A 13666-nucleotide genomic window follows, 5' to 3' on the forward strand; every position below is an offset into this window, starting at 1 on the left:
AACAGTTGTTGCCTTCTCACTAAGCTGCTTGCCTATTGTCCTGTAGCCCATCTCAGCCTTGTGCAGGTTTACAATTTTGTCCCTTGTGTCCTTAGACAGCTCTTTGGTCTTGGCCATGGTGGAGAGGTTGGAGTGTGATTGAGTGTGTGGACAGTTGTCTTTTATGCAGATAAAGAGTTCAAACAGTTGCAATTAATACAGGTAATAAGTGTGGAAAAGGAGGGCTTCTTAAAGAAAAACTAACAGTTCTGTGAGAGCCAGAATTCTTGCTGGTTGGTAGGCGATCAAATACTTATTTCATGCAATATAATTTAATTTAATTATGTAAAACTCATACAATATGATTTTCTGTTTTTAATTTTTAGATTCTGTCTCTCACAGGTGAGGTGTACATACGATAAAAATTACAGACCCCTCCATTCTTTGTAGGTGGGAAAACTTGCAAAATTGACAGTGTATCAAATGCTTATTTTAACTACTTTATCTGTAATCTTTTACATTATTTTTTTTTTGTCTGAAAGGTAAAAAGAGTAAAGGCATTATTTTTTATTTTGTACAAAATGTATGAATCATGTGCGCTATTTCAAAGAATGGCCCGAAGACTTGAGTATACTATAGGCAAAAGACACAATTGTCCTAAGGCCTCTGCTATATAGAAGCAAAAAGTAAAGAGGGCACCAGCTCACCTACTGCGGCATAGCGCGGAACTCATTTGGTCGCATGTGCAATAATAGTGTAGAAAAAAGTGTTGTTCCAGCTTCTTTAACCCCTTAACGACCGCCGATACGCCTTTTAACGGCGGCCGCTAAGGGTACTTAAACCACAGCGCCGTTAATTAACGGCGCTGTGGAAAAAGTGAATAGCGCCCCCCCGAGTCGGATTTTCTCTGGGGTCTCGGTTGCCGGGGGTAGCCGAGACCCCAGAGAACATGATTCGGGGGTTTTTTACCGACCCCCGAGTTGCGATCGCCGGTAATTAACCGTTTACCGGCGGTCGCAACAAAAAAAAAACAAAACGCAATTTGCCATTTAATTTCTCTGTCCTCCGATGTGATCGCACATCGGAGGACAGAGAAATGTGGTCCCCGATAGCCCCCCAATACTCACCTACCTCCCCCGGTGCTCCTCGTGGCTCCCGATGGGCGCCGCCATCTTTTTCCGGGGAAATAATGGCGGGCGCATGCGCAGTGCGCCCGCCGCCCGGCACCCGGATGTTCTTTGGGGTCTCGGCTGCCGGGGGTAGCCGAGACCCCAAAGAACATAATCGGGGTCGGTTTTTACCGACCCCTGTTTTGCGATCACCGGTAATTAACTGTTTACCGGCGACCGCAAAAAAAAAAAAAAAAAAAAGCGATGTCATTCTCTGTCCTCTGATGTGATCGCACATCAGAGGACAGGGAAATAGGGGGATTCGGGGACCCTGTTATACTTACCGGTGTCCCTGGGTCCTCCTGCTTCTTCTGCTGGCCGCCGGCTTCTTGCTCCGGTAAGAAAATGGCGGGCGCATGCGCAGTGCGCCCGCCATGATCTGCCGGCCGGCAGAAGAAAATTCTTCCTTTTTTTATTTTGGTCACTGTGAGATCCTATCACAGTGATCAAAATAAAAAAAATAGTAAATAACCCCCCCCCCCTTTATCACCCCCTTAGTAAGAAAAAAATAATAAAATAAAAAAAATGTATGAATTTCTATTTTCCAAATAGGGGTAGGGTTAGGGGTAGGGTTAGGGTTAGGGGTAGGGTTAGGGGTAGGGTTAGGATATGTGCACACATAGAATAGTTCTCTGCGGATTTTTCCGCAGCGGATTTGATAAATCCGCAGGACCAAAACGCTGCGTTTTTCCTGCGGATTTATCGCGGATGTAGCGCGGTTTTTGTGCGGATTCCACTGCGGTTTTACACCTGCGGTTTTCTATTATGGAGCAGGTGTAAAACCGCTGCGGAATCAGCAGAAAGAATTGACATGCTGCGGAATGTAAACCGCTGCGTTTCCGTGTGGTTTTTTCCGCAGCATGGGCACAGCGTTTTATGTTTCCCATAGGTTTACATTGTACTGTAAACTCATGGGAAACTGCTGCGGACCCACAGCTGCGGAAACGCTGCGGATCCGCAGCAAAATCCGCAACATGTGCACATAGCCTTAGGGTTAGGGCTTGGGTTAGGGTTAGAGCTAGGATTAGGGTTAGAGCTAGGGTTGGGGCTAAAGTTAGGGTTAGGGTTGGGGCTAGGTTTAGGGCTAAAGTTAGGGTTTGGGCTAAAGTTAGGGTTAGGGCTAGGGTTGGGGCTAAAGTAAGGGTTAGAGTTGGGATTAGGATTTCGATTAGGGTTGGCATTAGGGTTACTGTTGTGGATTCTGTTTGCGGGCTCCCTCTGGTGGTTACTGCTGGTACTGGGTGACTTTGGTGGGTTGCGGCCTTTGGTTTCCATCTGTCCATCAGAGGCTGGGTGTTTCCTATTTTACCTGGCCTCTCTGTCATTTCCCTTGCCGGCTATCAATGTGTTCAGATGTGCTCTGTTTGGTTCCTGCCTACCTGCTCCCAGATCTTTCAGGATAAGCTAAGTGCTGATTTTCAGTTGTTTGGTTTTTTGTCCAGCTTGCTTAGAATGTCTCTTTGTTAGCTGGTTGCTCTAGTGGACTGAGGTTCTCCCCATGTGCCATGAGTTGGCACATGGGTTCTTGTAATCTCAGGATGGTTTTTTTGATTAGGGTTTTTTGCTGACCGCTCAGTCCCCTTTTGTGTCATTCTGCTTTCTAGTTTTCAGCGGGCCTCTATTTGCTAAAGCTATATACATCATCTCTATGTATGTGCCTTCCTCTCATTTCACCGTCAATACATGTGGGGGGCAACTATATCTTTGGGGTTAATTCCTCTGGAGGCAAGTGAGGTCTTTGTTTTCTCTGCAGTACTAGTTAGCTCTTAGGCTGGTGCGTGGCGTCTAGAACCAACGTAGGCACGCTCCCTGGCTATCTCTAGTTGCGTTTGTCAGGCGTAGGGCAGCGGTCAGCCCAGGTTCCATCACCCTAGAGCTCGTCCGATATTTATTATACTTTGCTTATCCTGTGCTATCCCTAGCCATTGGGGATTCATGACAGTATAGCCGGCCCACAAAGTGTTAATTGTTTGGGCTGAAGCAGGAGGAAAAGAAGTGTTCAAGGAAAATTTTTTTTTTTTTTTTTTTTTTTCCTTCAGAGTTTTGCTGCCTAGCCCTTAATTGCTGTCTAGCTGCTTCTTACCTCCTCTTAACCCTTGAATGGCTCTGATCTTAGCTGTTTATCATGGATGTCCAGAGTTTGGCTTCCAGCCTGAGTAATCTCGCGGCAAAGGTTCAAAACATACAGGATTTCGTTGTTCACACTCCCATGTCTGAACCTAGAATTCCTATTCCAGAGTTTTTTTCTGGAGATAGATCTACCTTCCTGAATTTCAGGAACAATTGTAAATTGTTTCTCTCTTTGAAATCTCGCTCCTCTGGAGACCCTGCTCAACAGGTCAAGATTGTTATATCGTTCCTACGGGGCGACCCTCAGAATTGGGCATTTGCATTGGCACCAGGGGATCCTGCATTGCTCAGTGTGGATGCGTTTTTTCTGGCATTGGGATTGCTCTATGAGGAACCTAACCTAGAGATTCAGGCTGAAAAGGCTTTATTGGCCCTCTCTCAGGGGCATGATGAAGCGGAAATATATTGTCAGAAATTTCGGAAATGGTCGGTGCTTACTCAGTGGAATGAGTGCGCCCTGGCTGCAAACTTCAGAAATGGTCTTTCTGAGGCCATTAAGGATATTATGGTGGGGTTCCCTGCGCCTACAGGTCTGAATGAGTCTATGGCTATGGCCATTCAGATTGATCGGCGTTTACGGGAGCGCAAACCCGTGCACCAGTTGGCGGTGTCTTCTGAACAGGCACCTGAGACTATGCAATGTGATAGAATTCAGTCCAGAAGTGAACGGCAAAATTATAGGCGGAAAAATGGTTTGTGTTTTTATTGTGGTGATTCAGCTCATGTTATATCAGCATGCTCTAAACGCACAAAAAGGGTTGATAAATCTTTTGCCATTGATACTCTGCAGTCTAAGTTCATTTTGTCTGTGACTCTGATTTTTTCACTGTCTTCCATTTCCGTCGATGCCTATGTGGATTCAGGCGCTGCCCTGAGTCTTATGGATTGGTCATTTGCTAAACGCTGCGGTTTTAGTCTAGAGCCTCTGGAAGTTCCTATTCCTCTGAAAGGAATTGATTCTACACCATTGGCTATGAATAAACCGCAGTATTGGACACAAGTGACCATGCGCATGACTCCCGTTCATCAGGAGGTGATTCGCTTCCTTGTACTGTATAATTTACATGATGTACTAGTGCTTGGTCTGCCATGGTTACAAACTCATAATCCTGTCCTGGACTGGAAAACAATGTCTGTGCTAAGCTGGGGATGTCACGGGGTTCATGATGATGCACCTCCGATTTCTATAGCTTCATCTACTCCTTCGGAGATCCCTGCGTTTTTGTCGGATTATAGGGATGTTTTTGAGGAGCCTAAGCTCAATTCGCTCCCTCCCCATAGAGAGTGTGACTGTGCTATAGAATTGATTCCTGGCAGTAAGTTCCCTAAGGGTCGTTTATTTAATCTGTCACTGCCAGAGCATACTGCTATGCGGAATTATATTAAGGAGTCCTTGGAAAAGGGACATATTCGTCCATCTTCGTCCCCTCTGGGAGCAGGTTTTTTTTTCGTGGCAAAAAAAGATGGTTCCCTGAGGCCTTGTATAGATTATCGCCTTCTGAATAAGATTACAGTCAAATACCAGTATCCATTGCCATTATTTACTGATTTGTTTGCTCGCATTAAGGGGGCTAGGTGGTTCACTAAAATAGATCTTCGTGGTGCGTATAATCTGGTGCGGATAAAACAGGGTGATGAGTGGAAAACCGCATTTAATACGCCTGAGGGCCATTTTGAGTATTTGGTAATGCCTTTTGGACTCTCCAATGCTCCGTCAGTCTTTCAGTCCTTTATGCACAATATTTTCCGTGAATATCTGGATAAGTTTATGATTGTGTATTTGGATGATATTTTGGTGTTTTCTGATGACTGGGAGTCTCATGTTCTACAGGTCAGGAAGGTGTTTCAGGTTTTGCGGGCCAATTCTCTGTTTGTGAAGGGCTCAAAGTGTCTCTTCGGAGTCCAGAAGATTTCTTTTTTGGGGTACATTTTTTCTCCTTCTACTATTGAGATGGATCCCGTTAAGGTTCAGGCTATTTGTGACTGGACACAGCCTACATCTGTTAAGAGCCTTCAGAAGTTCTTGGGGTTTGCTAATTATTATCGTCGGTTCATTGCTAATTTTTCCAGTATTGTTAAACCTTTGACTGATTTGACTAAAAAGGGTGCTGATGTTGCTGATTGGTCTCCTGCGGCCGTGGAGGCCTTTCGGGAACTTAAGCGCCGGTTTTCTTCTGCTCCTGTGTTGTGTCAACCAGATGTTTCACTTCCTTTCCAGGTGGAGGTTGATGCTTCCGAGATTGGAGCGGGGGCGGTTTTGTCACAGAGAAGTTCTAATGGCTCGGTGATGAAGCCATGTGCTTTCTTCTCTAGAAAATTCTCGCCCGCCGAGCGCAATTATGATGTGGGTAATCGGGAGCTTTTGGCCATGAAGTGGGCATTTGAGGAGTGGCGTCATTGGCTTGAGGGTGCTAAACATCGCGTGGTGGTCTTGACTGATCACAAGAATCTCATTTACCTTGAGTCTGCCAGGCGTTTGAATCCTAGACAGGCTCGTTGGTCGTTATTTTTTTCTCGTTTCAATTTCGTGGTTTCATACCTGCCAGGTTCAAAGAATGTGAAGGCAGATGCTCTTTCCAGGAGTTTTGTGCCTGACTCTCCTGGAGACACTGGGCCTGCTGGTATCCTTAGGGATGGAGTAATATTGTCCGCCGTATCCCCAGACTTGCGACGCGCATTGCAGGAGTTTCAGGTGGATAAACCGGATCGATGTCCACCAGAAAGACTGTTTGTTCCGGATGATTGGACCAGTAGAGTCATCTCCGAGGTCCATTCTTCTGTGTTGGCTGGTCATCCTGGAATATTTGGTACAAGAGACTTGGTGGCCAGGTCTTTTTGGTGGCCTTCCTTGTCTAGGGATGTGCGTACCTTTGTGCAGTCTTGTGAAGTGTGTGCTCGAGCTAAGCCTTGCTGTTCACGGGCTAGTGGGTTGTTGTTATCCTTGCCCATCCCGAAGAGGCCTTGGACGCACATTTCCATGGATTTTATTTCTGATCTCCCGGTTTCACAGAAAATGTCCGTTATCTGGGTTGTGTGTGACCGCTTTTCTAAGATGGTTCATTTGGTGCCCTTGCCTAAGTTGCCCTCCTCCTCTGAGTTGGTTCCTTTGTTTTTTCAGAACGTGGTTCGTTTGCATGGGATTCCGGAGAATATCGTTTCTGACAGGGGATCCCAGTTTGTGTCTAGATTTTGGCGGACGTTTTGTGCCAAGATGGGCATTGATTTGTCTTTCTCGTCTGCATTCCATCCTCAGACGAATGGCCAGACGGAGCGAACTAATCAGACCTTGGAAACTTATTTGAGGTGTTTTGTTTCTGCTGATCAGGATGACCGGGTTGCTTTTTTGCCACTGGCCGAATTTGCTCTTAATAATCGGGCTAGTTCGGCCACGTTGGTCTCTCCTTTTTTTTGTAATTCGGGGTTTCATCCTCGTTTTTCCTCTGGCTAGGTGGAGTCTTCGGATTGTCCTGGAGTGGACGTGGTGGTGGACAGGCTAGATCACATTTGGAATCAGGTGGTGGACAATTTGAAGTTATCTCAAGAGAAGACTCAGCAGTTTGCTAATCGCCGTCGCCGCGTGGGTCCCCGACTTCTTGTTGGGGACTTGGTGTGGTTGTCTTCTCGTTTTGTCCCTATGAAGGTCTCTTCTCCTAAGTTCAAGCCTCGGTTCATCGGTCCTTATAGGATCTCGGAGATTCTTAACCCTGTATCTTTCCGTTTGGATCTCCCAGCATCGTTCGCTATTCATAATGTGTTCCATCGGTCGTTGTTGCGGAGGTATGAGGTGCCTGTTGTTCCTTCGGTCGAGCCTCCTGCTCCGGTGCTGGTGGAGGGAGAATTGGAGTATGTTGTTGAAAAGATCTTGGATTCTCGTGTTTCCAGACGCAAACTCCAGTATTTGGTTAAGTGGAAGGGTTATGGTCAGGAGGACAATTCCTGGGTGGTCGCCTCCGATGTTCATGCGACTGATTTGGTCCGCGCCTTCCATAGAGCTCACCCTGATCGCCCTGGGGGTTCTCGTGAGGGTTCGGTGACCCCTCCTCAAGGGGGGGGTACTGTTGTGGATTCTGTTTGCGGGCTCCCTCTGGTGGTTACTGCTGGTACTGGGTGACTTTGGTGGGTTGCGGCCTTTGGTTTCCATCTGTCCATCAGAGGCTGGGTGTTTCCTATTTTACCTGGCCTCTCTGTCATTTCCCTTGCCGGCTATCAATGTGTTCAGATGTGCTCTGTTTGGTTCCTGCCTACCTGCTCCCAGATCTTTCAGGATAAGCTAAGTGCTGATTTTCAGTTGTTTGGTTTTTTGTCCAGCTTGCTTAGAATGTCTCTTTGTTAGCTGGTTGCTCTAGTGGACTGAGGTTCTCCCCATGTGCCATGAGTTGGCACATGGGTTCTTGTAATCTCAGGATGGTTTTTTTGATTAGGGTTTTTTGCTGACCGCTCAGTCCCCTTTTGTGTCATTCTGCTTTCTAGTTTTCAGCGGGCCTCTATTTGCTAAAGCTATATACATCATCTCTATGTATGTGCCTTCCTCTCATTTCACCGTCAATACATGTGGGGGGCAACTATATCTTTGGGGTTAATTCCTCTGGAGGCAAGTGAGGTCTTTGTTTTCTCTGCAGTACTAGTTAGCTCTTAGGCTGGTGCGTGGCGTCTAGAACCAACGTAGGCACGCTCCCTGGCTATCTCTAGTTGCGTTTGTCAGGCGTAGGGCAGCGGTCAGCCCAGGTTCCATCACCCTAGAGCTCGTCCGATATTTATTATACTTTGCTTATCCTGTGCTATCCCTAGCCATTGGGGATTCATGACAGGTTACATTTGGGATTAGGGTTAGGTTTGGGATTAGGGTTAAGGCTAGGGTTGGGATTAAGGATAGGGGTGTATTGGGATTAGGGTTAGGTTTTGAGGTTAGGGTTGAGATTAGGATTAGGGGGGTGTTGGGTTTAGGGTTTTGATTAGGGTTATGGTTAGCTTTGGGATTAGGGTTAGGGGTGTTTTGGGGGTTAGGGTTGTGATTAGGATTATGGATCGGGTTGGGATTAGGGTTAGGGGTGTGTTGGGGTTAGGGTTGGAGTTAGAATTGGGGGGTTTCCACTGTTTAGGTACATCAGGGGGTCTCTAAACGCCACAGCCAATTTTGTGCTCAAAAAGTAAAATGGTGCTCCCTACCTTCTGAGCTCTGCCGTGCGCCCAAACAGTGGTTTACCCCCACATATGGGGCATCAGCGTACTCGGGATAAATTGGACAACAACCTTTGGGGTCCAATTTCTCCTGATACCCTTGTGAAAATAAAAACTTGGGGGCTAAAAAATTTTTTTTTGTGGAAAAAAAAAATATTTTTTATTTTCACGACTCTGCATTATAAACTTCTGTGAAGCACTTGGGCATTCAAAGTTCTCACAACACATCTAGATAAGTTCCTTGGGGGGTCTAGTTTCCAAAATGAGGTCACTTGTGGGGGGTTTCTACTGTTTAGGTACATCGGGGGCTCTGCAAACGCAACATAATGCCTGCAGACCATTCTATCAAAGTCTGCATTCCAAAACGGCACTCCTTCCCTTCCGAGCTCAGCCATGCGCCCAAACAGTGGTCCCCCCCACACATGGGGTATCAGTGTACTCAGGACAAATTAGACAACAACTTTTGGGGTCTAATTTCTCTTGTTACCCTTGTGAAAATAAAAATTGGGGGGCTAAAAAAATCTTTTTTGTGAAAAAAATATTTTTTTTTGTTTTCACGACTCTGCATTATAAACTTCTGTGAAGCACTTGGGCATTCAAAGTTCTCACAACACATCTAGATAAGTTCCTTGGGGGGTCTAGTTTCCAAAATGAGGTCACTTGTGGGGGGTTTCTGCTGTTTAGGTACATCGGGGGCTCTGCAAACGCAACATAATGCCTGCAGACCATTCTATCAAAGTCTGCATTCCAAAACGGCGCTCCTTCCCTTCCAAGCTCTGCCATGCGCCCAAACAGTGGTTTATCCCCCACATATGGGGTATCAGCCTACTCAGCGTAAATTGCACAATAAATTTTGGGGTCAAATTTCTCCTGTTACCCTTGTGAAAGTAAAAATTTGGGGGTGAAAAGATCATTTTTGTGGAAAAAATATGATTTTTTTTATTTTCATGGCTCTACATTATAAACTTCTGTGAAGCAGTTGGGGGTTCCTAGTGCTCACCACACATCTAGATAAGCTCTTTGGGGGGTCTAGTTTCCAAAATGGAGTCACTTGTGGGGGGTTTCTACTGTTTAGGTACATCAGGATCTCTGCAAATGCAACATGACACCTGCAGACCATCCCATCAAAGTCTGCATTCCAAGCGGCGCTCCTTCCCTTCCGAGCCCTGATGGGTGCCCAAACAGTGCCCTCCCCCCACATATGGGGTATCAGCGTACTGAGGACAAACTGGTCAACAGATTTTGTGGTCCAATGTCTCCTGTTACCCTTGATAAAATAAAAAATTGCAGGCTAAAAAATCAATTTTGAGTGAAAAAAAAGGATTTTTTATTTTCACGGCTCTACGTTATAAACTTCCGTGAAGCACCTGGGGGTTTAAAGTGCTCACCACACATCTAGATATGTTCCTTAAGGGGTTTAGTTTCCAAAATGGTGTCATTTGTGGGGGGTTTCCACTGTTTAGGCACATCAGGGGCTCTCCAAACGCGACATGGCATCCGATCTCAATTCCAGCCAATTCTACATTGAAAAAGTAAAACGGCACTCCTTCTCTTCCAAGCTCTGCTGTGCGCCCAAACAGTGGTTTACCCCCACATATGGGGTATCAACATACTCAGGAGAGGTTGCACAACAACATTTGTTGTCTAATTTCTCCTGTTACCCTTGTGATAATAAAAATTTTGGGGCAAAAACATCATTTTTGTAGAAAAAATGCGACTTTTTTATTTTCACGGCTCTACGTTATAAACTTCCGGGAAGCACCTGGGGGATCAAAGTGCTCACCACACATCTAGTTAAGTTCCTTATGGGGTCTAGTTTCCAAAATGGTGTCATTTGTGGGGGGTTTAAACTGTTTAGGCACATCAGGGGTCTCCAAACGCGACATGGCATCCGATCTCAATTCCAGCTAATTCTACATTGAAAAAGTAAAACGGCGCTCCTTCTCTTCCAAGCTCTGCAGTGAGCCCAAACAGTGGTTTACCCCCACATATGGGGTATCAACATACTCAGGAGAAATTGCACAACAACTTTTGTGGTCTAATTTCTCCTGTTACCCTTGTTAAAATAAGAATTTGTGGGCGAAAATATCATTTTTGTGTAAACAAATGCGACTTTTTATTTTCACGGCTCTACGTTATAAACTTCTGTGAAGCACTTGGGGGCTCAAAGTGCTCACCACACATCTAGTTAAGTTCCTTAAGGGGTCTAGTTTCCAAAATGGTGTCACTTGTGGAGCGTTTCCACTGTTTAGGCACATTAGGGGCTCTCCAAACGTGACATGGCATCCGATCTCAATTCCAGCCAATTCTGCATTGAAAAAGTCAAACGGCGCTCCTTCTCTTCCAAGCTCTGCGGTGCGCCCAAACAGTGGTTTACCCCCACATATGGGGTATCAGCGTATTCAGGAGAAATTGCACAACAAAATGTATGGTTAAATTTCTTTTTTTACACTTGTGAAAATAAAAAAATATGGTTCTGAATTAAAGTGTTTGCAAAAAAAGTTAAATGTTCATTTTTTCCTTCCACATTGTTTGAGTTCCTGTGAAGCACGTAAAGGGTTAATAAACTTCTTGAATGTGGTTTTGAGCACCTTGAGGGGTGCAGTTTTTAGAATGGTGTCACACTTGGTTATTTTCTATCATATAGACCCCTCAAAATGACTTCAAATGTGATGTGGTCCCTAAAAAAAAATGGTGTTGTAAAAATGAGAAATTGCTGGTCAAATTTTAACCCTTATAACTCCCTAACAAAAAAAAATTTTGTTTCCAAAATTGTGCTGATGTAAAGTAGACATGTTGAAAATGTTATTTATTAACTATTTTGTGTGACATATCTCTCTGATTTAAGGGCATAAAAATACAAAATTTGAAAATTGCAAAATGTTAAAAATTTTCACCATATTTCCATTTTTTTCATAAATAATCGCAAGTAATATCAAAGAAATGTTACCACTAGCATAAAGTACAACATGTCACGAAAAAACATTCTCAGAATCAGCAGGATCCGTTAAAGCGTTCCAGAGTTATAACCTCATAAAGTGACACTGGTCAGAATTGTAAAAATTGGCTCGGTCATTAAGTACCAAATTGGCTCTGTCACTAAGGGGTTAAATACAATTGTTTATTAGAAAAATATCAAAACCATGGCAAAAAAACAGGTTCACGTGTTGAGGGACGTAGTATACTATTATCACTGTCCATGTTCTGTTTTGTCATAGATCAGCACTCCGCTGGAAATAAATCGTACAACAAATGACCGCGATGTGATGCCCATATCCAGTAAGTACCATCTTAATGAAAAATGGTGATGTGGTCTTTCCCCAATATTCCTTTATATACAAGTCCCTGTTGTCTAGATATTTCTTCATCCCTGATTTGTCACTATCATCTGATTTCCAACACCCTGACTATCTTCATATACAACATCAATGGATAATGGACCAATATGATGTAGGAAGATGGAAAAACTTAAGACACAATGTAATGGAACATATTTGTCAATTGCTTTGTTCTAAACATTATGAACTGGACCTTCTGGGTGGCATGGTGTCTTAGGCTACTTTCACACATCAGGTTTTTTGCATCAGGCACAATCCGGCGAACGTTGGAAAAACCGGATCCGGCACAGATTGTGAAAAACGGATCCTGCTAGCATATCTAGATTACTGGATAAAAATAATATTGGAGCATGCTCAGTTTAAAAAAATGGAATCTGGCGCCGGAATCCGTCATTTTCCGGATCCGGCACCTTCCGGCTCCCATTCTAGCAAACAGCCAGAGAAGCGCCGGAGACAAAAAACGTTGCTATGGATGTTTTTTCCAGTAATCGGAAACGGCAGATTTGCCGGATCCGGCGAACACGGGATGAAACGCAATGTCATCCGGTGCAATCTGGCACTAATACAACATTCGCCGGATCCGTTTTTTTGAAATTTTGCCGGATTTAGCCTGACAGCGAAAACCTGATGTGTGAAAGAAGTCTAAAAAATAAGTCATTAGCAGTGCATGTGGATCACAGCACTTCGATTAGGTGGTACGCTAGTAGGGTCCTACTAAGTGCTAACTAAGTACTCCATAGTTAAATCAAAGTAATATTTATTAACAATCCAATGTGCATGTTAAATGTACATGCAACGTTTTGGCCAATATCTTAGACCTTCTTCAGAACCTGAATTGTATATGAAGAATGTCAAGCTCAAATACACAGAGGGCCAAAATTATAAGCTTGGACAAAGTCGCCGGTCAACCTTTATATTTATTTTTTTGAAAAGTCTCCAATTGAGGAACTTTTTCCTTAACATCAAATATAATGATGAACCTTTTAATATGGAAACACGCTTAAGTTTTGCTTAAATATTTAATCTGGAACAAGTAAAGCTTAAAGAGAATCTGCCGACAGCTTTTTGATACCCCATCTAAAGGCAGTATAATATAGGGCCATTGGCTCTGATTTCAGCGATGCTTGATATAATTTTGATAAAATCACTGTTTTATCTGCCATAAAATAGAGCAAAAAAAGAAATCATGGCATGATCCAAAAATATCTAAAGGGACAAAGCACCACTAGAAATGATACAAGTCAATAAAACTTTGATTTTATTGTACTACATTCAAAGTTATTTTATGGGGTAATGAATTAAAGTGACAATCCTAATTTGCCATAAATAAATTAGATTATACACGTATATCGAATAGCCAAATCTATTTTTGGCACATTAGCATTGTCACTTTAATTTATTAACCTATAAAATAACTATTGTAATGTAGTACAACAAAAGCTAAATTTTATTGACCTGCTAGAGAGAGGGGTTATTTCTAGTGTGGCTTTGCCCCTTTAAGCCTTTTAGATTAGACAACATTCCGTTCCCAGGTCATTTATTTCCATTTGTGGTTATTTAAAGCTGTATTAAATCATGACATGAGCTCACTGGCCAAATAGCATACCTGTGCCCAGCTTGTGGAGGAGATAGAGCGTAGCAGGCGCTATGCTCGCTGAGATATATGGGAGAGCACAAGGGGAGTGCATGCTGAGATGAATGGGAGAACACAAGGGGTGTGTGTGCTGAGATGTATGGGAGAACACAAGGGGAGTGTGCACTGAGATATACAGTATGGGAGAACACAAGGGGAGTGTGTGCTGAGATGTATGGGAGAGCACAAGGGGAGTGTGCGCTGAGATTTATGGGAGAACACAAGGGGAGTGTGCACTG

The 13666-nt window shown here is 44.0% G+C and overlaps 1 protein-coding gene across 2 annotated transcripts in view; it reads left to right on the top strand.

Moving 5' to 3' along the window:
* The window catches only part of GMIP (GEM interacting protein), a 104766-nt gene that overhangs the window by 28126 nt on the left and 62974 nt on the right, over positions 1–13666 (top strand). For both annotated transcript variants that reach the window (XM_077262667.1, XM_077262668.1), the window contains one exon: positions 11675–11735. In XM_077262667.1, the coding sequence (XP_077118782.1) occupies positions 11675–11735 (61 nt within the window). The remainder of the gene's footprint in view (positions 1–11674; positions 11736–13666) is intronic.

The sequence above is a fragment of the Ranitomeya variabilis genome, chromosome 5 (genome assembly GCF_051348905.1).
Source record: "Ranitomeya variabilis isolate aRanVar5 chromosome 5, aRanVar5.hap1, whole genome shotgun sequence".
Taxonomy (NCBI): Eukaryota; Metazoa; Chordata; class Amphibia; order Anura; family Dendrobatidae; genus Ranitomeya; species Ranitomeya variabilis.